At 54.0% G+C, this 26,026-nt stretch overlaps 2 protein-coding genes across 19 annotated transcripts in view; both read right to left on the reverse strand.

The window, feature by feature from the left end:
- Positions 1 to 12,242, reverse strand: part of SLC43A2 (solute carrier family 43 member 2) — a 42,805-nt gene extending 30,563 nt beyond the window's left edge. For 2 of the 15 annotated variants that reach the window (XM_070562888.1, XM_070562885.1), the window contains exons 1-4: positions 11,580 to 12,242; positions 10,519 to 10,716; positions 1,996 to 2,203; positions 243 to 298 (exon numbers count right to left, since the gene is read on the reverse strand). In XM_070562888.1, the coding sequence (XP_070418989.1) occupies positions 243 to 298; positions 1,996 to 2,203; positions 10,519 to 10,678 (424 nt within the window). In that variant the 5' untranslated portion in view covers positions 10,679 to 10,716; positions 11,580 to 12,242. Of the gene's footprint in view, positions 1 to 242; positions 299 to 1,995; positions 2,204 to 6,075; positions 6,204 to 10,518; positions 10,717 to 10,874; positions 11,219 to 11,579 lie in introns of those variants that run through there. The other 13 variants (XM_070562884.1, XM_070562881.1, XM_070562886.1 and 10 more) reach the window with 12 other exon arrangements.
- Positions 12,243 to 15,538: 3,296 nt separating this feature from the next.
- SCARF1 (scavenger receptor class F member 1) lies at positions 15,539 to 25,871 on the reverse strand. Of its 4 annotated transcripts, XR_011523572.1 has the most exons (12): positions 25,644 to 25,843; positions 25,270 to 25,331; positions 24,925 to 25,026; positions 23,553 to 24,078; positions 21,944 to 22,162; positions 21,421 to 21,549; positions 20,549 to 20,652; positions 19,956 to 20,076; positions 18,259 to 18,380; positions 18,030 to 18,176; positions 16,443 to 17,378; positions 15,539 to 16,362 (listed from the first exon to the last, which is right to left on the reverse strand). XR_011523572.1 is itself a non-coding variant. In XM_070562880.1 (11 exons), exons 1-11 carry the CDS (start codon positions 25,859 to 25,861, stop codon positions 17,265 to 17,267), a joined length of 1,827 nt encoding a protein of 608 aa, XP_070418981.1. In that variant the 5' UTR covers positions 25,862 to 25,871; the 3' UTR covers positions 15,539 to 17,264. The 4 variants fall into 4 exon arrangements, 3 of the variants coding, with proteins under 3 accessions (XP_070418981.1, XP_070418979.1, XP_070418980.1); XM_070562880.1 differs by having other exon boundaries at positions 15,539 to 17,378; positions 18,030 to 18,139; positions 25,644 to 25,871; XM_070562878.1 differs by having other exon boundaries at positions 15,539 to 17,378; positions 25,644 to 25,842.
- Between the last annotated feature and the right edge of the window lie 155 nt (positions 25,872 to 26,026).

Here is a 26,026-nt window from a genome sequence, read left to right on the forward strand (position 1 = left end):
CTGGCTTGGCTGGCGATGAGATGGGATTTTCGCATACCCTGGGAGCTTCTCTCAGATGTCTGTCTGGTGCAATTGCTGTCTTCCTCAGCCACCCATTTGAGATAAGGAACTGGGTAAAAGCCTAACTCGAGCAGTGAGCACCAGGCCTGGCACAGCTTTCTGAGCAGGCGGGCCTGCGAGCACCTCTAGGGAGCACTCTCTCCCCAGTCCCTGAAAAAGGGGTGGAGGAAAAGCATACTCACATTTTGGGTTACTTGCTCCATATGCAATCAGCAAGCAGGAGACAGCAAAGCAGGCACTAAAAACAAGCAGAAGTAGTACCTTACTTATTATTATTGCTGTTATTAATACTGCTGTTATTATTTGGGAATATTTACTATGTGGCAGATACTTTCAGAAAATTTACATACACTATTTCAATTAATTTAACAATAACTCTAAGGAGTATAATTGACCCCATTTTACTGATAAGGAAAATAAAACAAAACAAAAACAAAGAACTAATTTCTCCAAGGTGTCCTAGCTAGTAAGTGGCTAAGCTGGAACTCAAGCCCGGAAGCCAGATGGAAACACCACACCACACGGCCCCCTCCCATCCCCAGGCTGGAGAGGGCCAAGGTGCTGAGGCGAGAGAAGGCACAATCCATTTCCTGTGCCCACTCAGCCAGGGGATGGACAGAACCCCACTGGGCATGGGGGAGACAAGTGGCAGCTCCAAATCCCCTCCACTTGGCTCTGCCCTGGGGAACCACAGCTTTTAAGCTCCAAAGAATGAATGAAACTGATCCCCCACCCATTCCCCTCAAAGTCACAGGTCTCACTCTTTGCGAACCACTGTCCTGCAAGACGATCATGCCCAATGGGACTGACCTGGGGAGGACACTGGCCTGAGAGGGCCAGCTGCTTGATGGACTGACCCTAAGTCTGGCAGACTGGAGCTTTATAGACTAGGGACATACACCCCAAGGGTTGCACAAAATGATACACTAAGGGGTCAGGGGTAGGGGAAATACTAGGACTTCTATTTTATAATTTTTAGCCCCAGTCACTTTAATTTATATTTTTTGTATATGTATCATAAAGCATATAAAACATTAAGAATGGCATATGTATATATCATTGATAATTCCATGTGCTTATACTGGAAGTATGTGTTCAAAATTATTTTTTTCTGATGGAGGTGGAAGGTCAAAGACTGTGGGGGAAACCAATGTATTTAATGATAAGCAACTCCAGGCTCTCCCAGGCAGGCTTGGGGCCATGTGCCTTTTTGTTGTTGTTGTTGAAGAAGATTAATCCTGAGCTAACTACTGCCAATCCTCCTCTTTTGGCTGAGGAAGACTGGCCCTGAGCTAACATCCATGCCCATCTTCCTCTACTTTATACGTGGGACGCCTATCACAGCATGGCTTTTGCCAAGCAGTGCAATGTCCACACCTGGGATCCAAACCGGCAAACTCCGTGCCGCTGAGAAGCAGAACGTGCAAACTTAACCGCTGTGCCACAGGGCTGGCCCCTTTTTTAAATTTTTAAATTTTTTTTTAAAGATTGGCACCTGAGCTAACAACTATTGCCAGTCTTTTTTTCTTTTTTCCCTGCTTTATGTTCCCAACCCCCTCCCCGTATATAGTTGTATATCTTAGTTGCAGGTCCTTCTAGTTGTGGCATGTGGGATGCCACCTCAACATGGCCTGATGAGCAGTGCCATGTCCGCACCCAGGATCCGAACTGGCGAAACCCTGGGCCGCCGCAGCGGAGCGCGCAAACTTAACCACTCTGCCACAGGGCTGGCCCCCATGTGCCTTTTTTTATGCAGTATTGGCACACTGCAAGCATCACAGTACCTACTGATTTGGTGGGAGATGGGGTAGGATCTCAAGTCTGGGCAGGCATTTAGGGAGCTCCACAGTGCACCTGATAGTAGGTACCAGGATTCCCTAGAGTGGGGAATACAGCCCAGGGGTCCATCTGCCTGCCCCCTATCCCCACACTGACCTGCCCAGCAGCCTGAGCTTCCTTGGGCCGTACTTGTCCATGACGATGCCCAGGGGCAGAGTGATGGCACTGAGCAGGAAGGAGCCCACAGTGAAGGCCAAGTTGAGCATCTCGTCCTGGGCCTTGCAGCTGAGCCAGCCATTCATCGTGCTCACCACCTCGTGCTCCAGCTCTGCTGTGCCCCCGACTGTGCCGTTGGTGACATTCTCTGTGTGTGTAGAGGGAGGGAACTCTGATCACAAGGTCATAGCAGAGATTCCCAAAGATCAGACAGGTAGGTGCACATTCAGAGTTGCCCCACTGGGAATGGTAGGCCTGGCTCTGGGCCCCTTGAGGACTCAGGCTACCCCAAAGCAGGCCTGGATGTCTATCTGACCCAAGCCAACTGGAGCAAAAATGCAGAGGTTCTTAACATTTTTCGGAGTTACAGACACTTTGGCAAACCCAATAAAGAAAGCTATGCTCCTGAGTCCCAAAAAATGCACAAAGTCTTACCCACAATTTCAGGGGCTTCACATATCCCTTAAAGCACATGAGCCCCAGGTTGGGATTCCCATTCTGGAGTAACCTGTACCCTGTACCCTAGAACAGTAGGCCTCAGAATCCAGCCTTGGCTGTGGGGCCCCAGCCTGGCCAGAGCCTTCTCAGCAGCTCTGTCCATAGAAACAGGCTACAGCCAGCACACAGGAGGCCAACCCTAGTCCACCTGGGAAGGATAAGGCGCTGGTCTCACTGCAATGCCCTGGTCCTCCTTGGCCAGTTTGGAGAAGAATGAGTGCCAAGCAGACTTCTCAAACACACCTCCTCCACATGCCACCTCCTCCCCTGACATTTTCATAGCATAACCACCACATATACTGTGTTGCAGAACCCCTTGGGAAAGGGGTTTCTTTTCTTAACAGTCCAAAGTTTTTTGCTTTCACTTGTTGAGATGCACCTTTCTTATTTTTCTTGCTGGGGTCATTATGTGGCTGTCACCTGTGGCCATGCCTGTGCTGCAATCCCAGCCCTTAACGGCCCCTCCAAAGTCCACCCGGCACCAAGACAACAGCAATGGGAAAAAGGGCTGCAGCAGCTGAGGGCGGGAGGGTGGGGGACAGGCTGCTGGGAATGAGGCTGAGGAACTCTCTCCTCTCTGGGACTGCTAGTTAAGAGATGCTGACTAATCCTGCAGATAGAGGAGCGGCCTCTGATTAGATGCGAGGTCACACCGGGAGAGTCAAGGAAATACCTCTCTTCAGATAACCGCGTGCCTCTGGACTGCAGCCCTCTGGCGCCAGGGCTGTAAAGCTGAGGTCTGCAGAGGCCTGCCGGGGCCTCTCAGGGCTGCCCCCAACGTCACAGAAAAGGATGCACTTCGGGTGAATCATGTCATATGCCAACTTCTGCCCAAGAAGCCCTGCTGGGGGCATGTTGACGGAGGGCGAGGTGTGGGAACTAGCCTCTGGGTTCCAATTTTGGTTCCTCCACTTCCTATTTATATAACCTTGGAAAAGTGACAATCTCACTCTATCTCAGTTTCTTTACTGGTAAAATGGGGATAATATAACAATAGTATCTACCTCCTAGAGTTTTGGGGAAGATAAGTAAGAAAAAGTAGATAACATTCTAGGACTCACACAGGCATAAAAAGTGCTTAATAAATAATAGCTGAGAGTTATTGTTTTTGCCATTATTATGATTACTAGTATTGGAGGCTCAGGATGGGGTGAGTGCTGTAACTGGCTGGCAGCAGAGCCAGATGTAGTAACTGGGAGCAGAGGTCCGTCACTGTGTGATGGTACGAATTCGTGTCTAGTCGGGGCTGGGAGCCCTAAAGGGCAGCATCTATGTTCTAGTCACCTGTGTCCCCAGCACCTCAACCAGATCCTGGCATATGTTTGTTGTTTACTGAATGAATAAAAACAATAGAATCAAATCACAATGGCCAAAAGGATCAAAAGAGAAGAAAGGAAATAGGACATACGGGACCAAGCTGAAGACAGAGAGGATTTAAGGAGATTATACCAGCAATGTTAACCTCCTGAAGCCACAGAAGCGAAACCTAACAAATCAGATTCCCACCCCGACCTCCACCCCGGCGATTTCTCTCAGTCTTCCAAAAGAAGCCCCACCACCCAGGCAGCGAAAACGCAAGACAAACAGGGTCATCTGAGCCCATCAGGACCCAGCTCAGAATGTCACACAGACTGCCTGAGCCGGCAGGCCTGAACTGCTCATCCGCTGTGGGGCTGTTTCTGGAAAGGCAGAGTTGCTTCACAGGTTGGCACTGGTTTCAGGTGTCAGCTGTACCAGCAGCAACAGGAACTAGATGTGAAGTGGAAGGACAGGGTCTCTGCATAGCAACAGCCATTTCCAGGGTGGTGTGCAGATATGAGCCAACCAGCACAGGTGCGACAGAGAGGAGGGTTAGAGAGGGAGCCCAGGGGTCCAGGATCACTGGCCTCTGAGACCTGACTGTGGCCATATAGGGCCATTAGGGGACACAAAACAACTCAGGGCTTGGAGAGCTGCAGGGTCTGCTGCTATAAGCAGGGAGCCCCAGCTGGACAGAGTGGAGGGGCTGAGGCAGCACTACTACGAGTAGAGGCACCAGGGTGTCCTGCCCCCAGGTTCCCCAGAGAGGAACCACAGCTGGACCCCTAAATCCACGACTCTACTCTCCGAGAGAGAGAAGATAAAATCCCAAGGCAATGTACCCACGGCAGTCTCCCTGATTTGCTCTAAGTGGGGATGGGGGCAGAAACATCTTGAACTGTTTAGAGATCTGGTCACCCCTGAACTAGACAGGGGGGCTCACGAGAAGAGAGGTCAGAGTAGAGGGGAGGGTATCTTTCCCTCCTGTCTTTCATCCTAGAGCCACTACACACAGGAGCAGGGACCTTACACTTTGGGCCACCAGCCTTCTCTTCTTAAACAAATCCCTGCCAACAGGGCCCTGTGCCCTCCTGCCTCCAGGCAGTGATGTCCAGCAACAGACGAGCCAGGGGGCGAGGAGTCTCAGTGGCCTCTCCTGTCTGTCCATGGAACAACACAAGAGTGTCCCCAGCTCCCAGAGGGAACTAAACGTTCAGTGAGCCCAGCAGCTTTGTTGGCAGTAAACAGCCCACACGAATAATCACAGATCCAGCAGATGCCCAAACAGTCACACCCAGGCTGTTCCTCTCCCTCTGCTCCCACCTGGGCCAGTGTGAGCCAGAGACACACAAACAAACAAGCACCCAGGAAGTGCCAAGCTCCCAGGGTGCCCCTCTGCTCCCAGCCTGGAGCTAGCCCTCACTCCAGCCCAGCTTGCTCTGCACCTCCCCTGCACCTGTTTATTAAACAGACACCTCCGCAGGGGGCTGCCAGAGTGGCCCAGCCCAGTCCAGCCCAGGCAGGGAAGGTGAACCAAGAAGACAGGCAAGGAATTGGCGTGGCCAGAGTGTGCCGAGAACAGGCTGCTTCAGAGGAGACCCAGGGGCAGGGAAAACAAAACAATGCCTGCACTGTTCGGCACTACTCACAGAAGACTCACACACAAAACCTTTACAGAGAAAGCGGGGGAGAAAAGAGGGTGCTGTGACCCCACTCAGGCTCCCCTGACATGCCTAGGTCAAAGAGGGGCCCCCCACCCCATGGAAACAAAGGGAGTGGGGAGCCTCCAGAGTAACCGGTCCGGTGATAACTGGCTCGAGAGAGCCAGAGGGCCCTTGGCTGGAGGCCCCTCTAAATTCCTAAGCAGCCCCCTTCTCTGACCAGCTGCTTACTGAGCCCCCCTCCCCGGGTCCAGGCCCCTGGACCTCCCTGCTGATGGTCCCTGCCCCAGGATCTCCTGTCGCTCTCAAATCCTTAGTCTATCCGGCAACAGGAAGCAGCATCTCAGTCCAGCAGGGGGGATGTAAGGGAGAGGTCAGTCTCAGACACAGAGCAAACAAGCGGCAGGACACAGGCAGTCAGACAGCCATCCTGGGTAGGCCAGCACCGAGCCCCTGGCTGTGGTCACAGAGTGCCTGTGTGGCATGGCCACTGCGTTCAATGCTATTTGTCCCTGTGTCACTTAGCGCCCTCCCACCCCACCCCATATTCCACACAGGATACCAGGAGTTTCAGAGCAGGTAAGCCGCTGCCTGAGTCTCATAGATGGTACATGGGGAAGCTGGACTTGAATCCAGGCTGTCGGACCCTGAAGCTCCTACTTCTAAGCTTCAGGCTGTGCTGACGCTGCACCACCTGGGTTAGAGGCATGTCATAAAGAAAATGCTGAGAGACTGGAGATGTTACAAGGCTGTCACAGAGTCGGGGGCAACACCAGGTGGTCCTTACTGTCACCTAGTGAGAATGGGACTGCCCCTAAGACCTTCTCATGAGGTCCCTGAAAGCCAACTCAAGCTGGACAAGGCCTTAATGGAACACCAAGAAGCTAGATGGGGCCAGCGGATGTTGGGAAGGGAAATTAGGTCATGAAGTGGGAAAGAGGAAGGCAGGGTTGGTGGGGAGGGCAGAGGGCGCCAGCTCCTCTCTGTGACACATCCTGAGGCTGTAGGCACCAACCTTTAGACTTTCTTACGTGTTGTTACAAAATTTTATTTCTCTTAACGCAAAATAAACTGAGGGGGAAAAGTAAAAAGTCATATAAAAAGCAATAAAAAGCAATAAAAGTCAAATGAAGCAAAAGTCAAAAAGCAATGAAAGTCAATAAAAAGCAATATCAAGTGAAAGGGTGGGTTTCAAAAGCTATCAATCACTGGCCTTCAGGTGTGGGAGGAGACCATACAAAAGGAGGGCCTCCAAGCAGCTGGGAATGTCTCCTGTCCACATCTGCAGTCTCAGCCCAGCCTGGTGGGGACTAACCCTGGCCCTGCTTCCCTGGGTGATGGCAGCCCCTCTGCCCTCTCAGGGCCCCAGGGGTCAGCCTCCTGTTTTGTTTCAGTGAGGGGTACAGCTCCCCTGCCACCACAAACAGAGTGACTGCAGTGGTCAAGAGCACAGAACTGGGGGCTGCCTTGGTGTCCATGGCCGGACTGGACTGTGACTTCCTCAGGCAGAGGCCACACCTCCCATCTTCATAGCCCCCACCCTGCCTAACGCCCAGCATGTGGGAAGCTTTCAACAATTCCTAAGAATTTAATAGGTGAGTCTGATCATCGCCCTCTGCCTCCACTGCTTCTTCCTGCCTTTGGAACAAAACTCCGTCTCCCCAAGTGGCCTCCCAGGCCGTGCAGGCCTCGGCCCCTTTCCACCTCCCCAGTCATCTCCTGCCTTGCCAGTCCTGTCTCTCCTCCTCTTGCCCTCTCCTCTCCCCCCTCAGCCTCGACACTTCTGCCTAAACATCAAAGAAGCCCTCCCACCCAAGATGAACCAGACCCCCACTGTCACTCTTGCTTCTGGCACCTGCCTCTCTGTTGGAGTCCCAACCACCACTTGGAATTATACAGGTCTGTGTGTGATGATTTGTTTGAGGCTGGCAGACTGCAGACTCCCTGAGGGCCAAGACTGCTCTATACCCCCAGCACAGCACATCAATAAACGTTTACTGGGCCGGCTCCGTGGCCAAGTGGTTAAGTTCACACGCTCCCCTTCGGTGGCCTAGGGTTTCGCCGGTTCGGATCCTGGGCGCGGACACGGCACCGCTCATCACGCCATGCTGAGTCGGCGTCCCACATGCCACAACTGGAAGAACCCACAACTAAAAAAATATACAACTATGTACTGGGGGACTTTGGGGAGAAAAAGGAAAAATAAAATCTTTAAAATAAATAAAAAATAAACGTTTACTGAAGGCGTACGTTAGATGAAAGAGTAGATTAAACATCCACAGGTACCACCAGCCCCGTAAGCTGACCTGTCAAAGTGGGCCACCAAATGACAGAGAAAATGAAGAAAGAGGTCAGACATGGGTGGTTACAGCAGCCATCCAGAGGCCAAAAGGACACAGTATTGGGAAAACCCCGTTCTTCCCAGGCCGGGAATCCAGCTGGTCTTCTGTCTACACCAGGGGGACTGCAGAGGCAAAGCCCAAATGCCCTGGCCCTGTCAAAGTCCTGCCCGTCTGGAGGGCAGGGCAAAAAGAGCTGAGGGGCAAGAGAGACATGGGCTTTCTTTCCTTCTCCCACCTCACCAAGCTGGAACCCAACACCACGTCTGTGGCAGGATTCTGGCTGGAGTCCCAACAAAGAGTTCTGAGAACCTTTCAACAGGTTCAGGCAAATTTACTTTAGGGAACAAACAAACCAAAGCATGAGACTGAAAAGCAACAAAAAGCTGACAAATTTGCATCTCAATCAGCCGTACATAGACTGGTCAGCTTTTTACAAGTCTAATTCAATAAAGTCAATAAATGGCCCAACTGCTTCTCTGCAAGTCAGCCATCCACCAAGTTTGAAAATAGCAGGCCTAAGCAGAAGCCTTGACCCTAAATCCTCCACTCACTCCCAGTCAGACAAGGCCGGGGGATTCCTGGCCTGAAAAGCAACAGGTTACACGGACTCCAAGAAGCAAAGAACGGGGAGGCCAGACTGATAAGCTGCGTGGAACCAGCAGGCCTGCCTGGCGAGGATGCTGGGTCAGCAGGTTTCCTAGGTAGTCAGAAAAACCAAAATTAGAGGTAAGAGCAAAGACACGGGATAAGAAGTTGATGTTCAACCCACACTCTTGACCCTTCACCTTCACTTTGGTTTATAGAAAGGACCATCAAGCCTCTCAAAGGTTTAAACACCAACTCAGCACTGTGACGGCACAGTCTCTGGGACTCCGCCCACTCAGATGAAGGAAGCAGGCAAGGCTGAGGCAGGAGTGAAGTGACCAGGCGTGACGGTGCCAACGTCATAAAATAAAATAAATCAGTGGACAAACGGGGGAAAAGCCTTAGAATCTGGCCTTTTGACACCACACTGGGGCCAAAAAAATATATAGATATAGATATAGATATATGACAGTCCTCCAGTCTGGATGAGATGCTAAAAGCTTCATCTGAGGATAATGACGTTTCTTCCCGTTTTTTAAACCCTCTGTGCAGCCTGAGAGAGCCCATCAGGGAGGCAAGCAGAAAGGGTCATGATCTAAAAGGGAGAGGGAGGGAGAGGAGGAGCCAAATCCTCTAACCTGTTCCTTCCAGAAAATCATTAATCTCCTAACATCTCTTAGGCAAAGCAGAAAGCTTGTTCAAGGAACAAGGTCTGAACGACTCTCCCATCTCCCAAGATTTCTTGCTGATGTGAGGAAAGGTCTGCCAAGAACCCTTAAGCTATTAGGAAATATTTCTCAGTGGCTAAAGGCTAAAGGTTATAAATGATATACTTTCTGCCCTCTCCCAGGCGGCCTCTGCAACTCCTCCCTTTCTCCTGCCCTTAACCTCTCCAGCAAAGCTCTCCTAGAGACTGGAACTCTCAGGAATCTCCTGAGATGACCAGAGAAGGGAAACAGGGACGGTTCTACATGGGGTTACAGGCAGCATGAGCTGGTCCAAAGCTTTCTCTTCCCCCAAAGTTAGAACTCTAGGAAGAAAAATCATGCCAGTCGTGCGATTTGAGGGGTCAAACTTGGGCTAGCTCCATCTAAGGGGACCTGGGCAGGGGCTGGCTGACAAAGGCACCAGGGAGAGACATTACGGAGTCCAACTATTAGGAGCCACTGTTGGGCACAGGGAGAGGGCAGAGGGAAACGTTTCCTATCAAGGTTACCCAGGAAGCGGGGGTGGGTGGAGAGTAGAGGTTGTGAGCCACTTGGACCCCACTGTCAGGCTGCACCCACTGACCTGCGGCAATTAGGATCCTCAAATGCAGTGGGGGTGTGTGAAGGTAGGGGCGGGGGTTAGATTTCTTGTAGACAAGCATCCTCAGTTGGTATTCAGCAACACCAATGGTGCAGCAAAGGGACAGGACAGACCTAGTATCATTTCCCTAAATACCTGCTTTGCCTCTCTTCTCCTCCCCGCCATGGGAGGTAGAAGGCCACCGAGATGTTCTTACAGCCTGTGGGAGGAAATGTCCTTTGGAAAATCATAAAGCAGCAAAAATAGACAAGCAATTGTATCCAACAAGCCCTTAAGAGACCCCATAACGGCCTGACTAAAAAAAACAACTCGATTCTAGATGAACCTTGCATGGGGTGGAGGCCAAACCACTTCCTCTCTCTTGCTGCACCCCAGCCACCAAGTCAGGAGTTCCTCTTTCTCACAGTCAGGCAGCAACATGTTTACCGCGAGGCGAGTGATGTGCCAGGGACCGGGAGGAGAGGAGCCCAGCAATGTTCCCAGGTGGTGGAAAGAACATCCTGGACTCGGGGCTTCTAGATCTATCACAGTCCCCAGCTGGGTGGCCTTGGACAAATCAGAGGATCTGTTTGAGCCTCAGTTTCTTCATCCACAAAACCGGGACAAGGATATGCACCCAGCAGAGCCGGGTGACGATCAAACGGGCCTTCTGCTAACTGGGAGGTGCCGGGTCGTGAGGTGGCATTGCTGACTAGGTCTTCTCCGCCATCCTGCCCTCTCCCAAAGCCCCCACTCCAGGAACCACCCCGAGCCCGAGGCGCCCGTCTCACCTGGCTCAGTACACAGGTGGGAGTAAAAGCCTTCCGACTTGAGCATGATGAGCAGCGAGCCCCAGCCCAGGAGGACTGCCGAGAAGAGGAGGTTTTCCAACACGGCCGTGCAGGCCATCCACCAGCGCCGCCGATGGGCAGTGGCCAGGGTGGGCGCCATGGCGCGGCGCGGCGGCCCGGCTTCGGCTCTGCAGCCACCTGCGCACAGACCTCGGCGTCAGCGCCCGGCCCTGCCCAGCCAGTGCGGCCAAGCCCGGCCGCTGCCGCAGCGCGCGGAGCTCGTCACCCCTCCGCGGCCGGGACTGTAGGCGCGCGCAGAGAAGGAAGCCCCAGCCCGGCCCCGGCCCCGGGCCAACCTCTCCGCGGCTGGCTCGTACGTCTGCCCTCGGCTACGGGAGAGCCGCCTCGGCCAGGCAGGGAGACTTCTCCCTCAGCTCACTCAGAGGTAAACTGAGGCACAGAAGCAGAAGGAGCTAACGCATACTCAGGGACGTGGAATTAGTCCTGGCTCCCAGCAAGACTGACATAGGTTGGAGGCTGACAGGGGAGGCGGCTTGAGGTCCGGATACCCAGGCATGGGCATACCTGAGGGCTGCCACTCTCGGGGACCCTGACAGGCACCCTCCCACCCGCTCTCGAGACTTTTCCCGGAGCTGTTCCTTCAACCACAAGATCAGCGCACCGAGCTCCGGAACGACCCGCCCACGGCTCGCTCATTGGCCCAGCGGCACAGGAACTGCGGCGCCATTGGTCGCCGTCTAGGTCGCTAGGCGCTGCGGCCACGCGAACCCCGCATGGGAGAGGCGAAGCCGGTTCAAACCGGCGGCGCGAGCAGCTTGCGCGACCCCCATCCCAGGCCGTTTCCTCGGCAATTAGCCCGTTTCCATGGAAGTGGACCCCCTTCCCTCCATCCTCTACCTCCCTCCTCTCTTCCTCATCTCTTCTCTGGCGGCTCCTCATCCATCCAGTCTCATATTCACACATCTCCCTACGTCCCTACTCGTGCGCCTTCTGCCCACCGCACCCTTGCCCACAGCCCGGACCCCCAGAACCCGGCTCACCTGGCTCCTACTGATGTGTGTCGGGCCCGGCCGGCGCCTTTTCTGCCCCTTTTTATTCCAGCCCTTTTATTCCGACGCGAAGATGAAAACACTGCTGCGCACTGATTGGCTGAGTGGGGGCTGGAAACAGGCGTAGACCAATCAGCAGCCACCCGCCCGCCCGGCGGCGAGCCGAAGCCGGTTCCGGCCGGACTTGAGACAAACAAGGGAGCTGGGGGGGCCGGGGGCACCGCCAGGCAGTGCTTCTGCTCTGCCGCCTTAAACTGGAGTCGCGGCCGGGCGGGAACCCCCGGGTATATTGCTCCATCGCCTGTCCGGAGCCTCACCCCGAAGCCCTGCCCCTGGATTGGAACCCGGCTTGGCGTTTCGGCGCCCCCGGACTTCCCCAGTTGCATGCCTGTCCTCCTTGCGCACCCAGCTCGGCTTCCGCGCTCAGCTCTCCTACGGCCCGCTACATAGTCCCCAGCTTCCCCTCTGCTCTGAGCACCACGCCCCGATGTTCTGGCTCCGCGTAGGTCTTGCTGCTCCTGCCGCCTCCCCACTCAGTTCTGCCAGCCTGGCAGCTTCGGGCTTTGTGTTCTGATTCCTCGCTCTCCTCCCCTCACTGTCCCCCATCCAGGCGGTGTCTGCACATCCTGGATCCCCGGACCTCTCTCCAGGCGTGGTGTGCCTCTTCCCTGCTCTCCTGATTCACTCATCCCTCTCCTGGGTGCCATCTGCCTGGTCCCTGGAAGGTGTTCCTCGGGGATACCCAGGTGGGAGTGTGGGGCTTCTCTGTCCCCTAGGACAGTGTCTCTTCTGGTGCTTCATCCAGACTCTTACGCCCTCTCCCCGTTCCCGCTCTCTTTGGTACCCTCGGAGACACCCCCCCCCCCCCCGCGACCGGTCATCTTGATGCTCCCTGCCCTAGTTGACCACCCGTACCCACTGTCCTGCGCCACCTCCACCTCCTTTAGGAAAGGGCCGCCCCGGAAGTCTCTTTTTAGGTAAGGGCCCTCTCTGCAGAGTGGCGCTGGGGACAGCGCCAAGCTCTGAGCACAAGTCAGGCCTCCGGGAGAGCGCGTGGGATCAGGAGGGCTCCGGACGCCCAGTCTGATCAACGAGCTGGACCTGCCCCAAGGAACCGCCAGGACAAGGGAGTGGAGGCCGGGCTCTAGACGTTCAAGTGCCCAGCTGCGTCTCCCCGACAAAGGCAGTAGCCCTACCTCAGAAGACCCTCGGTCTCCCCCAGATTCAGCTTGGTATCCCTGCCACGCTCTGGGAGCTGGCTTAGCATCCCAGAGCCAGAGGATGCTCCACGTCCCCCAATGCGAGGGCGCCCCCTGCCGCCGTGAACCCGCCACTGGCAACCTCGCTCAGACTGCTCCTGGCGCTGCAGGCTTGGGGGATCCTGGCTGGTTACCTAACGAGTTACCACGCCCTTGCAGAATCTCACCCTCTCACAAGGTTGTGACTGCCACTTGACAAACTTCAGTCCTTCCCTTCTTCCTCCTAGAGCCACCTGCCTGAGGGCTGCCTCTAGGCAGCTGTTCTGTATGCATCTCTAAACTGTTTTGAAAACGTCTTTTTTTTTTTTGAGGAAGATTAGCCCTGAGCTAACATCTGCCGCCAATCCTCCTCTTCTTGCTGAGGAAGACTGGCCGTGAACTAACATCTGTGCCCATCTTCCTCTACTTTATATGTGGGACGGCTGCCACAGCATGGCTTGACAAGCGCTGCTTAGGTCCGCACCTGGGGTCCCAACCAGCCAACCCCAGGCTGCCGAAGTGGAACGTGAGAACTTAACTGCTGTGCCACAAGCCCGGCCCCTTGAAAACATCTCTTAATAGTTCACTTTCTCCTCCCCTCAAAATGTTCCTTCCATTCTGTCTCAGACAATAGCACCACTATCTACAGAAGTTAGATACTGTGAACCATCCTTTCAACAAATATTTGTTGGGCACCTGCTGTTATTCTCTTTTACCCCACCCCACCCCACCAATGCAACCCTAGCTCCTAAATATTTGTCTAATTTGCCCATCTGTGTCCCTAGGACTGCAGGTCATCCAGCCTCCAATCTTAGCTCGACGAATCCATCTCTCCACCCCACCCCATCCCAGTGAGCTACGGGAAATGTAAATATGACCTTGGTAAATCTGACATCTGCTAAAGTCCTTCAGAAACTCGCTTCCATTTGTCCTGCAGGATAAAAGTTCAAGTTCTCCAACCTGACCCACACAGGCTTCTCCCCACCAGTGTCTTCCTCTCCCTGGAGGCTAGTTGAACTGCCTGGTCCTAGACACTCCAATTACTTGGAATTGCTTGTGGTTACTGCACGTGCTGTTCTCTCACCTCTGGCCCTGAAACGTAGTCTCTTCTTGAACAGCACCTCCTCCAGGAAGCCTTCCCTTACCACTCCCCACGATACTCTCCACTATCTTTGTCCACAGATTGCGTTGTTTTTATAATTATCTATTCATCTGTTTGTCTCTCCCTTTTCCCATTGACTATGAACTCTTTAGGGGCACAAACTATATCTTATTCAACTTTGTATAACCAGCCCTTCCTTAATACAGAAATGAACACAAAGCAGACACACTATGAGTCTGTTGAATGAAAACATGAACAAATGAAAAGGAGTGAAAGGTATTGGCTTCTACGGATAAAGGAGTCAAAGCTGGAAGAATGATGGGACGCCAGTCATAATTACCCCTTATTGAGAGCTACAAAGCTACTAGGTGTTTTACATACTTTGTGTCATTTAATCCCCACAATAACCCTGGGAGATGGCCATTATCCCCATTTTTCAGATGGAAAAAACTGAGGCTTTAAGTAACATTTCCAAAGTCACAAAACAAGAATGTCAGAACTGAGATTTGAATCCTAGTCTAGTTGAATGAAATTCTATTGTTGTTTTTTCCAGCTTCTTTTGTCAGGAGTGTTAAAGCCCCAACACCAGCACTGTTGGCAAATCATACAGAAAGAAAACCACTAAAGTACTAGAAGAAAATGTAGAAGATTATTTCACTGATTTTAGGGGAGAGAAGACCTTTCCACAAGTATGACATGGAAGGAACCCAGAAGTCAAAAAGAAAAAGACTGTCTAAATTAAAATTTTAAATTTCTATATAGAAAAAAAAAGAAGAAAGAAACTATAAACAGCATTTAAAGACCCATCACAAACTGGGCAAAGAATTCATATCCTTGATATATATAAAGGCACTTATAAATCAATGAGAAAAAGATGAACACCTCAACTGAAAATTGGAAAGAGTATACCCAGATAATCTATAAGAAAAATACAAATAATGATTAAAGATATGAAAAGAAGCTCAATCTTAGAATAATCATAGAAATTCACTTTTAATGATAGTATTTTGGATGGTTAAAAAACAAAAACAAAAAACTTTTATCTGTACAAAGATTTTAACTTTTTAAGAAGCTTTACCACGTTATTATTTTATTTAGTTATTTTTCCTGTGCTAAAATAAGGAGATGCCATTTTTAACTTCTCCGATTGGAGAAATAGTTGCCACCATAATCTGTGAGAATAGAAAACAATCCTTTTTTGGAGGGCAGTTTGGAGTAAGTACACAAGTGTTGAATGTTCTTACCCCATAACCCAGCAATTCCACTGGTAGGAATCTCTTCTACAGAAAAACTTGCACAAGTGCAAAAAGAAATATGGACAAGTTTGTACTCTGTATCACTTATTGTGTCAAAACAACGAGAAACAACCCAATCCCCATAGGTAGGGGATGGTTTCAATAACCTGTGTATTTCTTCATGATGGAATCCCATGCAGCCATTTTTAACAAAAAGAGGTAGCTTTATAGTTACTGACATTGAAAGAGATCCAGGATATATTGTTAAGTGAAAAAGCAAAATGTAGAATAGTATGCTCTTTTGTTTTCATATGCACAGAAAAACATCTGAAATGAAGCATCTATACTGTTCATGAAATTCTCTGAGCACTGGGATAGAAGAGAAAGCCACTCTTTATTTCCTGACTAGGTAATACAAGAACTATGTGAGGAAAGAAATCAGAACAAGACCAAAAGGCATTCAGTGAAAAGTAAGTCGAGCCCCTCCCTTGTCTGTCAGACTCCTGTGGAGAGAAGGAAAGTCTCATTTTTACTTTAAACATGTCTGCAATCTTAGTACTTTTTATTTTTAATAAAGAACATTGCTTTTTACAATTTTTTAAAAAATGCAATGTAGGGAGAAAAGTAAAAAGAATGTTCACTGTAGAAAATTTGCAAATTACACAGAAGTTTAAGAAAATAAATATCAGCCACAATCTCCTCTCCCAAAGAAAAATGCCATATGATGCCTTTCTTTTAATCTTTTTAATGCACACACATCCTTTTTTAAAAAAACAGTTTGTAAAGCAATCACAAAATAGACACAAAATGGAAAAATTCTCAACATGTATCCTGAGGCAAAAAGAAGTGAAATTTATAAGAAAACTTACTTTTTACAATTACTAGTATAGCGTGAACATTCTCCCCTATCTCCCATATTAAATATTCTTGCACAACATGATTTTTTGTGGTTGTTTAGGAAGCTATCATAAGAAATATTTCTTTAACCAATCTTTTATCATCAAACATTTAGGTTATTTCCCATTTCAGAAAAATGTTTTGCAAATGAAGGAAAGAATAGCCTCCTGGGGTAAACAGAGTCCAGGACAACAGAGAAAAAGTCCCTGCAGCCATCCTTTCCCCTTCCTGACCCCATCCCACAGGGTCTCTGCCCAGGCTTTCCAGAGCACTCCCGGAGCACTGCCAGGGCCCAGGGCCAGCTGGCCTCTAACTCACATTTCCCATGGAAGGGCAGAGGCTCTGCTATGTCTTTCCTGGCCCTGGGCTCTTTGTCCAGCACAAAACACAGTCTGATCCAGGGGCAGTTTGATGCCCACCCCCAACCATACTCTTCCCAGTCCCCAAATTCAAGGTCCTCAGGGCTCTGGTGGCCCAGAGATGGTTACAACATTCTCATACTGGGGCTCCTCCTGCCCTTCCCCTTCAGCCAGCTTCTGGGGATCCTGTTCTGGGGGGCCGCCCTCAGGGCCTGGCTCCTGGGCCCTCCCTGAGTTCTTGATGCCATCCCCCAGGTCCCTGCCCACTTCCTCTGGCCCAGCTCCTACAGACTCCAAAGTCCCCTTGAGCTCCTCCTTTGGGGCTGAGCCAGGGCTCTGATTGGCAGAGCTAGAGGCCGGCCCTGGGCTGCCCTTGTTCCGACTCAGGGCCCGCCGTGGAGGCTTGGGGATGGCACTCTTGACCTTCGGCTCTGCCTGGCCTTTCTGGAAGCTACCAAAACGGCGGAGGACAGACCGGACAGGGCCCTCAGATCCCCGGGGTGTCCCTGCCAGCATGTAGATAGTGGTTACAGAGTCTGAGCTCTCCTGGACACTGCCCTCGATGGCTTCCACACGCTCAGCCACTGTCCGGCCACCAAGTGGGAGCCGGCGGCGGCCAGTGGTTGAATCCCTGGGGCTGGCAGCACCAGGAAGGGCCTTGTCCATTTCTGCTTGCTCTGGGCCTGTGGGCTCCTCTGCCTCCTGGCCTTCAGGACCTGGCTGGGCGCCCCGGGAGAGCCTCTTGGGCTTTCGGAGTGGGCTGGAGAGCTCCCCTGAGCTTCTGCGACTCTGCGGTGCAAACTTGGTGCCTTCGGCAAAGGAGACTGACGGCCGCTTGGCCCGTGCTAGGCTGGAAGTGCGAGGGATGGCGAATGGCGTGGAGGCATCCTCCGGGGGAGGGAAGGGACCTCCAGCCAGGCTGACCTCTGACGGCTCTGCTTGGGCCACAGGGACCATCCCTGGCAGGGGAGACAGAAGAGGTTGGCCAGAGCTGTGCTAGCCACCCCACTCCACCCCACTTACCCAGCCCAGAATCTTCTGGGAGGCTTCAAAAATGGGCAAGGAAGAGGGGGAGGATGCAGAGAAGCTGGGGAAGGGGCTGTTCTGGTGGACACCACTCTTTTCTCACCACTCCCCCTACTATGAACTAATGTCACACTAACCAAGCTAAAACTCCTTCAATGCTCCACAGCCATGTCCCTCTCACCTCTGGGCCTCTGTGTACACAGTTCCCTCTTCTGGAAACATCATTCCCGCCTCTCCCTAACTCTCACTCAGCTAACTCCCACTGATTTTGCCAGACTCAACCCCAATATCACTAACACTGGGACATCTTCCCTGACCCCATCACCCCTGACATGGCTGGATGATGCCCCTACTTGCATGTCCCCCATCAAAGCATGTCTCACTCTGTCCTGCAAGTGTCTGACTACTGCCCACCAGACCATAAGCCTGGTGAGGGCAGGAATCTATCTTGTTCTTTCCTGTGTCCCACAGCCAGGAGCAGTGACTGGCACAGAGTGGGCGCTTGATACACGTTTGCTAAAGGACTAAAGAAGAGGTTGGGTGGGCAGGGCTGCTCAGGGGCCGAGTGGGCTCTTGGGGGCTACCTTCTTGGGGTGGCACACAGTAGGCAGGACCCTCGTCCTCCTCTCCAGACTCGGGATCCGAAGAGAAGGAGTCGTCCGAGGCCCAGCCGGCAGAGGGCGGCTCAATGAAGCTGTGGTTGAAGGGCGTCTCCGGGTCGTGGTGCGAGACTGTAGGGGCCTCCAGGTCAGGCACAGAGCCCGACGGAAAGCCTTGTCCCATCCCAGGCCCTGACCCTCAGCGCCCACTCACCTGTTACCCAGGGAAGCTTGTGGCTGCTGAGGGAACCACAGGGCAGCGCAGAGCCCAGGCTGGTCAGTGCCCCCCAGACCTGCAGCTTCATCCTGGACACAGCAGCTCCATCTCTCACAGGCCTGAGGACATAGGAGGGCGGTCAGTGCATGAGACTCCTGGTTGGGGCAGGGTGGACACAGGAGAAGAGGGCCAGGACCATCCTGGTCCTGGGGTTAGTGTGAGGGAGACAGGGTGCCAGGGTGACCTTGTTTAGTTCAATGGTTCCCTATGACTCCAGAGTAAATTCCAAAGCACTGAAATCTCAGGCCTGCGATTCGGGCCTGACAGAGAAGGCAGGGTGGCTCTAGAGTCAAATAGACTTGGGCAGCAACTCTGTCTCAGACTTCACCTCTTGGGCCTCAGTCTCTTCATCAGTACAATGGGGACAACACCCCCTTCCATCAGAGCTCTTTTCAGGACCCAGCACAGTGCAGGCACCGGGTGAAGCTCCCCAGAATGCAGCTGTGTGTTATGGTCATCTTAGCTGCGTCCCAGCTTACATATCTCTCTGGAAGTGGCACCACCTCCAGGAGGCCTGCCCTTGGCCCCCCTCTCAAGCTGGAAGTGATGGCTTCACTCATTACCATTCATCTGACAGCCTTTGCACAGTCCTGGTCCTCACGTGAGGGGCTTCTTCCCCACCCCCAGGCTCTAAGCCCCCGGGGAGGGGCCACTGGGTCTGCTGGTCTGTGGCTGCCCCACAGCACAGAGGAGGAGGATGGCACAAGGATTGTGCACGAATAAGAGAGCACCGGACAAGGAGTCCAGAACACAGGGTACGGGCTCTGCACGTGCCAGGGACTAGCTGAGTCACCTCGGGCCTCAGTGTCCTCCTCTGTGAATGCTGATCCTCCTGTCCCCGCATTCCCTGCTCCAAACCTCCACGCTGCTGTGGGTCTCCAAGGAGCCAAGAAGTGTGAGGAGATTTTGTGAAGGAACAGAGCTCTGGGTGAGCCCCGTTCCCTGCAGCAGGCCCCCAAAACCCAAATCCTTCCTCTTCTCTCCTTTTCTTGGAAAGTCACATTCTCTGCTAAACCACTGCTCAGACTTTTTTTTTTTCCGCTGAGGAAGAGTGGCCCTGAGCTAACATCTGTGCCCATCTTCCTCTACTTTATATGTGGGATGCCTACCACAGCATGGCTTAATGAGTGGTGCATAGGTCTGTACCCAGATCTGAACCAGTGAACCCTGGGCTGCTGAAGCAGAGTGCATGAACTTAACCACTAAACCACCAGGCCGGTCCTACTACTTCTCAGACTTTTACGTCACTCTGCTTCTGGGGGATCCGAGGCCTGGTCTCTTTCCCTCCCTGCCCAGAGCTACCTGGCTGCTTCTGCCTTCCCTGCCCTCCTCCTCTGCTCCCCTTTAAGAAACCCTCAGCCTGCTGCTGTGGGTTTGAGTTTCACCAGCCTGGTGCCTGGTGCCCCCTGCTCACACTCGTGAGACGCAGAAACTCTCCCGCTGAAGGCTTCCGAAGAAGGCAGGTGGCTGACCTGGTGTCTGCAGGCTACGGCCACTGCCACCTACCTCACTACCTCTGACCCAAGTGTGTAATAAGGCCAGCCCTTCCCCACCCCTGTAAAGAAACCAGATGCCACCTTGCTTCCACCCCCTGGTCTGAGCTGTGGCGGGGGGAGGGACAGGCTAGTGTTCACCTGTCCTTGGGGTCCAACCGAGCGGCCCAGCAGCAGCAGGCGCAGCAGGCAAGGCCCAGGAGGAGCAGCAGCAGAGGCACAAGGATGCCCGCGATGAGGGCAGCATCCTGACTGCGAGACCCTGCAGGAAGCAAGGGATGGTCAAATATCCAGAGTCTTCTGTCTCCATCCATTATGCCTCATCTCTAGCTCTGTGTTGCTTCCTCTCCAGACTCTTCCACCTGTGGGTCCCTCCCCCTCTTCTGAGAGATGTAGATTCTGCTAAACCTGAAGGTCCCCTCCTCCAGGCAGCCTCCATGCTGGTCTGTCCCCTCCTGATGGTCTGTGGCCTGTTCCAGAAGTTCTTGCCAATTCTCATGCCTGATGTACATTGCAGTGTCCAGCCCTGCCTGCTCATTTCCTGGGTGCTAGCCTGGTTTCTCATGGGGCAGGGGCTCTGTCCCATCTTCAGGGGGCCCCAAGGCATCCAGACAGATCTGAAGAGTACGGAGCATGTCTGAAGCGGGCCCAGCTCCCTGGTAAGTGACAAACCCCTGGAGCCCATGTAAAGGGCCAGTCTTTCCCTGGTCACTGCACCCTCCTTTCCACCTTACCCAGCTGGCAGGCCCCAGAGACAGGGTGGCAGGGTCCCTCTGAGCATTCGCAGGGAATAGAGCAGTTGTTGCCATGAAAGCCAGATGGGCACGAAGTGTTGCAGCTGTGAGACAGTAAGGAGACAGGCTGAAGGCTGGGTGAGAGGGACGGAGGTGGGCAGGGGACAGAGGAAGGTAGATTTCTGGGCACTGCTCCCCACCCCCACCACACAGACTTCCCTGATGATGCCCAAGCAGCCTCCTCCGACCTATGGAGCCACACTCTACGTACCCCTGGCAGCATTTGGGAGAATCCCTCAGCCCCTAAGCCAGTCTCCCAGAGAAACCACCCGCAAGCTGCCCCCTTGCCCACAGCCCCCCAGGGTGTAACCCTTGGGCAGAGTCCACCTCTCATGCTCCTCATCCCTTGCCTACCAGCACTAATGTGAAATAAGCAAGATGCCAATGGCATCCAGAGAAACATCCTCAGGTCTGGAGGCCTGAGGCCCAGCCCTGGCCCTATCTCTCTGGGCCTCGGTCGTCTCCTCTATAAAATGAGATCTCTTCCATCTGATACTACATTCTGTGATATAGGAGGAAAACCTGGCATTGGGTCATTGACATTGATTATGTTTTACCACCTGAAGACCTTAGGGAAACAACAATGGGTCTGGAACCTGACCCCTAAATAACTCCCCCACCTGGTTAGGGAGCCAGGCCTTTTAGATTACGCATCACTCCGACCTTCCTTTGGAAGACACAGACCCCACAACAGTTATGAGGATGCTGGGTGGGTATCCTGGAGGTGGGGAAGCCCAAGAAGGAAGTGTAGGAAATAGACTGCAGAGGCCTGACCTAGGGCCCTGCCTCCCTGCCAGGGCCCCAGTGCTCACCTGGGCCCCCAGTAGCCGGCGTTGCAGACACATTCCCCAGTCACAGCATCGCAGGCCCCCTGATCACAGGTGGGGCAGGTAGAGCCACAGCCCTCCCCAAAAGTGCCATTCGGGCAGGGGTCTTCACATCTGAGGTGAGGCAAGACTCGGCATGGAGGGACAGGGCAGGCCTGGCCCCTACAGGGGTCCCACCCGTCTTCCCCCATGCTCCTGGACTCAAGGACCCAACGGTCCACTCCTCAGCAGTGAAGCTCGGGTGCAAACAGGGCCTTGAACCTGGGAACTAACCCATAGGTGACAGACTACATATCCCTGGAGGGAGAAGAGAGCAGGAAGCCCGGGTGGTGAAGGAGCTGGAAGGGAACCGGCCCAGGGCCTCATCAGCACCCATCTCTCTCCCCTCTGTCTTCACCAGGAGGCAGGCCCCAGAGGGCTGTGTGCATGAGTGTGTTGGGGAAGGAGCAGCTGGGGTGAGGATCCCAAAGGAAGGTGCACACCACCCTGAGCAGGCTGGTCCCCTCACCTGGGCCCCAGCCAGCCAGGGTCACAGCGCTGACAGTGGCCAGTGTCTGGCTGACAGGCCTCCCCAAGCCGGCAGTGGGGGCATTGCTGCCTGCAGCTCTCACCAAAGGTGCCAGGTGAGCAGGGCTGGTGGCACTGGGTCCCGTTCCACCCCGGCTCGCAGGACTCGCAGCTGCCTGTGTCCGCAGAGCACGGCTCATTCTGCTTGCAGTGGCCACAGCTGGGAAGAGAAGGAGTTCACAGGAGCACTGAGGGGTGGATGGATACAGTGCCCCTCCCCCAAGCCTCCAGAGGCAATGGGGAGCATCCAGGTCTCAGCTGGATCACTTGGGCAGGTTTGAGCCTCAGTTTCCCCATGTTGTATCATGAAGAGGTTGGAGAGATGATCTTTGGGGGTTCTAGTAGGATTCCAGCCCTCTCCTTCCACCCCCACTCCCCCCATTCTGAGACCCATCCTTCCCTGGGTCTTAGGGTCACCAGGAGCTCTCAGCCCAGCCTGAGCCTGCCTTCTGCCCAGCGCTCCCCTGCTCCCCCTCTCCCCTTCCTCCCTTCCGCCCATGCCTCCCTGAGGTCTGGCAGGAATGGGCCTCAGGAGGTTATCTTCTATCCCAGTACAGGAAAATGCATACAAATAAAAATACATACATAATGTCTGTTGTCACCACTATAATTTCAAGCTTATCTTTAAAATCTTTTTCCAGTTTTGTTGCAATATAATTGACATACAGCACTGTATAAGTTTAAGGTGTGCAGCGTAATGACTTGATTTACATATATTGTGAAATGATTACCACAAAGGTTAAGTTAACATCTATCACCTCACATAGATACAATAAAGAAAAAAAAAGTTTTTTCTTCCCCTGTGATGAGAACTCTTAGGATCTACTCTCTTAACTTTTCCAGTAAGGTTTATCTTAATTTCTCATTGATCCTTAACAATTACTTGAAGTTTCTCCCTCCAGATAATTATCTGGGATCGTATGCTTGGATGAGACTTATTAGTTGGGGGAGAAGGGGAGTTCATGAAATCAACTTATCAGATCCTGACCAGCATCAAAAAAAAAGAAAAAGAAAAAAAACATTACAGTATATACACAATATATAGATATATATGTAGTAAAGATAAGGAGTGTTTGGTTAAGCTTTTACTTCATATATATGTGTATGTGTGTGTGTGTGTGAGGCGAGATATATTTCTTAACGTGGGTGGAGCCGGACAGTTTGAAAGCCACTGAGTCTCGAAGGGACCCTGCAGTCATTCTGCCACGTGATTCATTCTTCCTGTGTTTCTAAGCCTGGCTTGCTAGTAGGTACTAGTATTTTTTGTTAACAGTAAGCGGATGGAAGGGGTGGGCGAGGCTGGACCTAGGGGCATCGAGGGTTTTCCTCCCCCTTTCATCTCATCCGTGAATATTTTTGTGGAGGGCACCGTGCAACCTTCTCCCTGGCCCCCACCCCTGCCCAGCTCATCCTCTTTCTCTCTCATTCCTTTCCCCTCCTTCGTACGCCCCTCCTCCTTTTCTCCTTCGCATCCCCGCCCCTCTCCTGCATCCCCCTCTCGCCCGTCGCTGCGCCCCCTCGGCCCGCAGCCCGGCCGCGCCCCGGCTCACCTGTGGCGGCACTGCGCCCCGTAGCTGCCGGCCGGGCAGCGCAGCTCGCAGCGCGCGCCGCGGAAGCCGGGCGGGCAGGAGCACTGGCCGGAGGCGGCGCTGCAGCGGCCGCGCGCGCACTCGCACCGGTGCCGACAGTCGGGGCCCCACCAGCCCGGCCGGCAGGCGCAGCGGCCCGTCTCCTGCGCGCACGGCGAGCCGTGGCAGGTGCAGCGGAAGCTGCAGCGGCGGCCCCACCAGCCCGGCTCGCACAGGCAGGAGCCGGTGGCCTGATCGCAGCGTGCCGCCGCCGGGTTGCACTGGCACGGGCGGCGACACGTGGGTGACCACCAGCCGGGCTCGCAGCGGCACGCGCCCGTCACGGGGTCGCATCGCCCGTGTGGGCCGCAGGTGCACGCGAACTCGCAGCGGTCGCCCCAGCGGTCGGCTTGGCAGTGACACACGCCCGTGGCCGGCTCGCACTGGCCGTGCGGGTGGCAGGCGCAGCTCTCACGGCAGTCGGGGCCCCAGTACTGGCCCGGGCAGCCTGAGGGGGTGGGGGCGGGGGCGACGAAAGGACGTCAGCATGCTCAGGGCTAGGCACGGGTCCCCGCCCCGCGCCCACTTCCGCAAGGAAGGCCCGCCCTCCAAGAACCGGGACAGACCCTTACAACACTTGGCTCTATCCTCCTGGGGCACAGCTCACTTCCTGCCCCAGACTCTGAACTACGAAAACTCTTAGCAGTGGCCCAGCCTCCCACTTCACATTCCAGAATACACTTAAAGATCCTGAGTGGGAAAGGAGCTTGCCCAGCGTTACACAGAACTGGGTGGGACTTCATTCGTGGCCCCTCCTCCCTCTCATTGGGTTGCCCCACTGGGCTGGAGATGGGCCTGGACGCTCCCCATCCGAGGTGCAGGAGAAGCCACATGTCCCCAGTGTCTCCTCTCAACCCTGATGCCTGGTGGCTGCCCTCTGCCTATCCTGCCCACCGCTCGTTTCCCATGGCCCTCTTTCTGCCAGAGAGGGCAGACAGCCCAACCAGGGGCCTCTACCCTCCACACACAGACAAGGTGTAGGTGGGGGAGATGAGAAGCATCCATTCTGCAATTAATGGGAATCACCAGAACCTTTTCTGAGAAGTTGAAAAGGAAGGTGGAGGGCCCAGAACTCAACCTATGGGTAGGGCTTTGTGGATGTGAGTAAAACCCAGATGATTCAGGGCATCTCCCAGGAGTGCGTCATTTCCCGTCTCTGGGCCTCAATTTCCTCAGTGAAGCTTGGAAGGATTCTGGCCCTGCTGTTCTAAGATTACTTTTCTACCTGCTTGGCCTCCCCGCTCCCCCAGTTCTGCCCAGCAACTTCATGCTCCAGTCGAGACCCACCACTCACGAGAGTTGCACTGGGCCCCGAAGAATCCAGGTTTGCATCGACAAAGGCCTGGTTTCACGCACACCTCGTCTTCCCGGCAGGCATCCTGCCCCTCGCAGATGGCTGAAAAACACCCCACCCAGGTCGGAAGGACTGGGGCCCGACCGGGGGACACTCTGCCCCTTTAACTGGCTCCTGCTGCCCTGCCCCTCGAGAACCAGCTCCCTCAGAGCTGAGGGAGTGTCACAGGGTGAACTCCGGCTCTAGGGTTCAGGAGGGGAAACAGGCCCCAACAGGGTAGGAAGGAGGGGTCACTGGGCTATGTCCTCCCTTCTCTGGGGGTGGGGGTCCATCCTGTCTACTCACGGATGGTGCATTCTTGATCTTTCTGCCTCCAGCCTGGGCAGCACTGGAACTTGGCAGAGGAGCTGTGGGGCAGAGAGGGGTCAGCCGGTGGGCAGCCTGGCTCCGCGGGTGGATCACTGTCTCTGGCTGAGATGTGGGAGGCTGCCTCAGCCCCATCAGGCAGGCCTCGCCAAGTGTCACAGCCCCAGTGTCCCCAATCCCTTCCCTCTCCTTTCCTGGCCTTCTCAGCCTCTTCCCTGACTATCCACCATCCTCCAGGCTGTCCCCAAGCCCCCCTCTCCTCAGCCCCATGCCCTCTTCCCTCACATCATCCTTCCCCCCACTTCCTCAACACCAGTTCAGCCACTCCCCCATCAGACTCCCACAAGACCCACCTGCTGGCTATGCAGACATGCTGCCCATTGGGGTCCAGCTCAGACCCCTGGGTCCCCCGAGTCCAGAGCAGCAGCAGTGGGAGCAGCAGCCCCAGCCCCATGGCGGCCAGTGCAGCGGGAGGGCCTATGTTAGTCTGGCCCCCACAGCTCCCAACCCCCTCCCTGCTTCCTCCCAAGGCTTTTCCTGAGGAAACCAGGCCGGAGGGGCGGGCTGCCATGAGGCACCTCCCTGAGAGGGCGGGCGGGTGCTGGGAAGACCAGACTCCAGAAAAAAACGAAAGGGAAAGGAAGACCAGTGGTGAGGGCTGCGGGGGAGCTTAAGGGGCTGGTCTCCGTCTGGAGGGGGCAGGAAGTTGAAGCTGTAAGCCTCCTGGCATCTCCCA

This window comes from Equus przewalskii, chromosome 10 (assembly GCF_037783145.1).
Source record: "Equus przewalskii isolate Varuska chromosome 10, EquPr2, whole genome shotgun sequence".
Classification (NCBI taxonomy): Eukaryota; Metazoa; Chordata; class Mammalia; order Perissodactyla; family Equidae; genus Equus; species Equus przewalskii.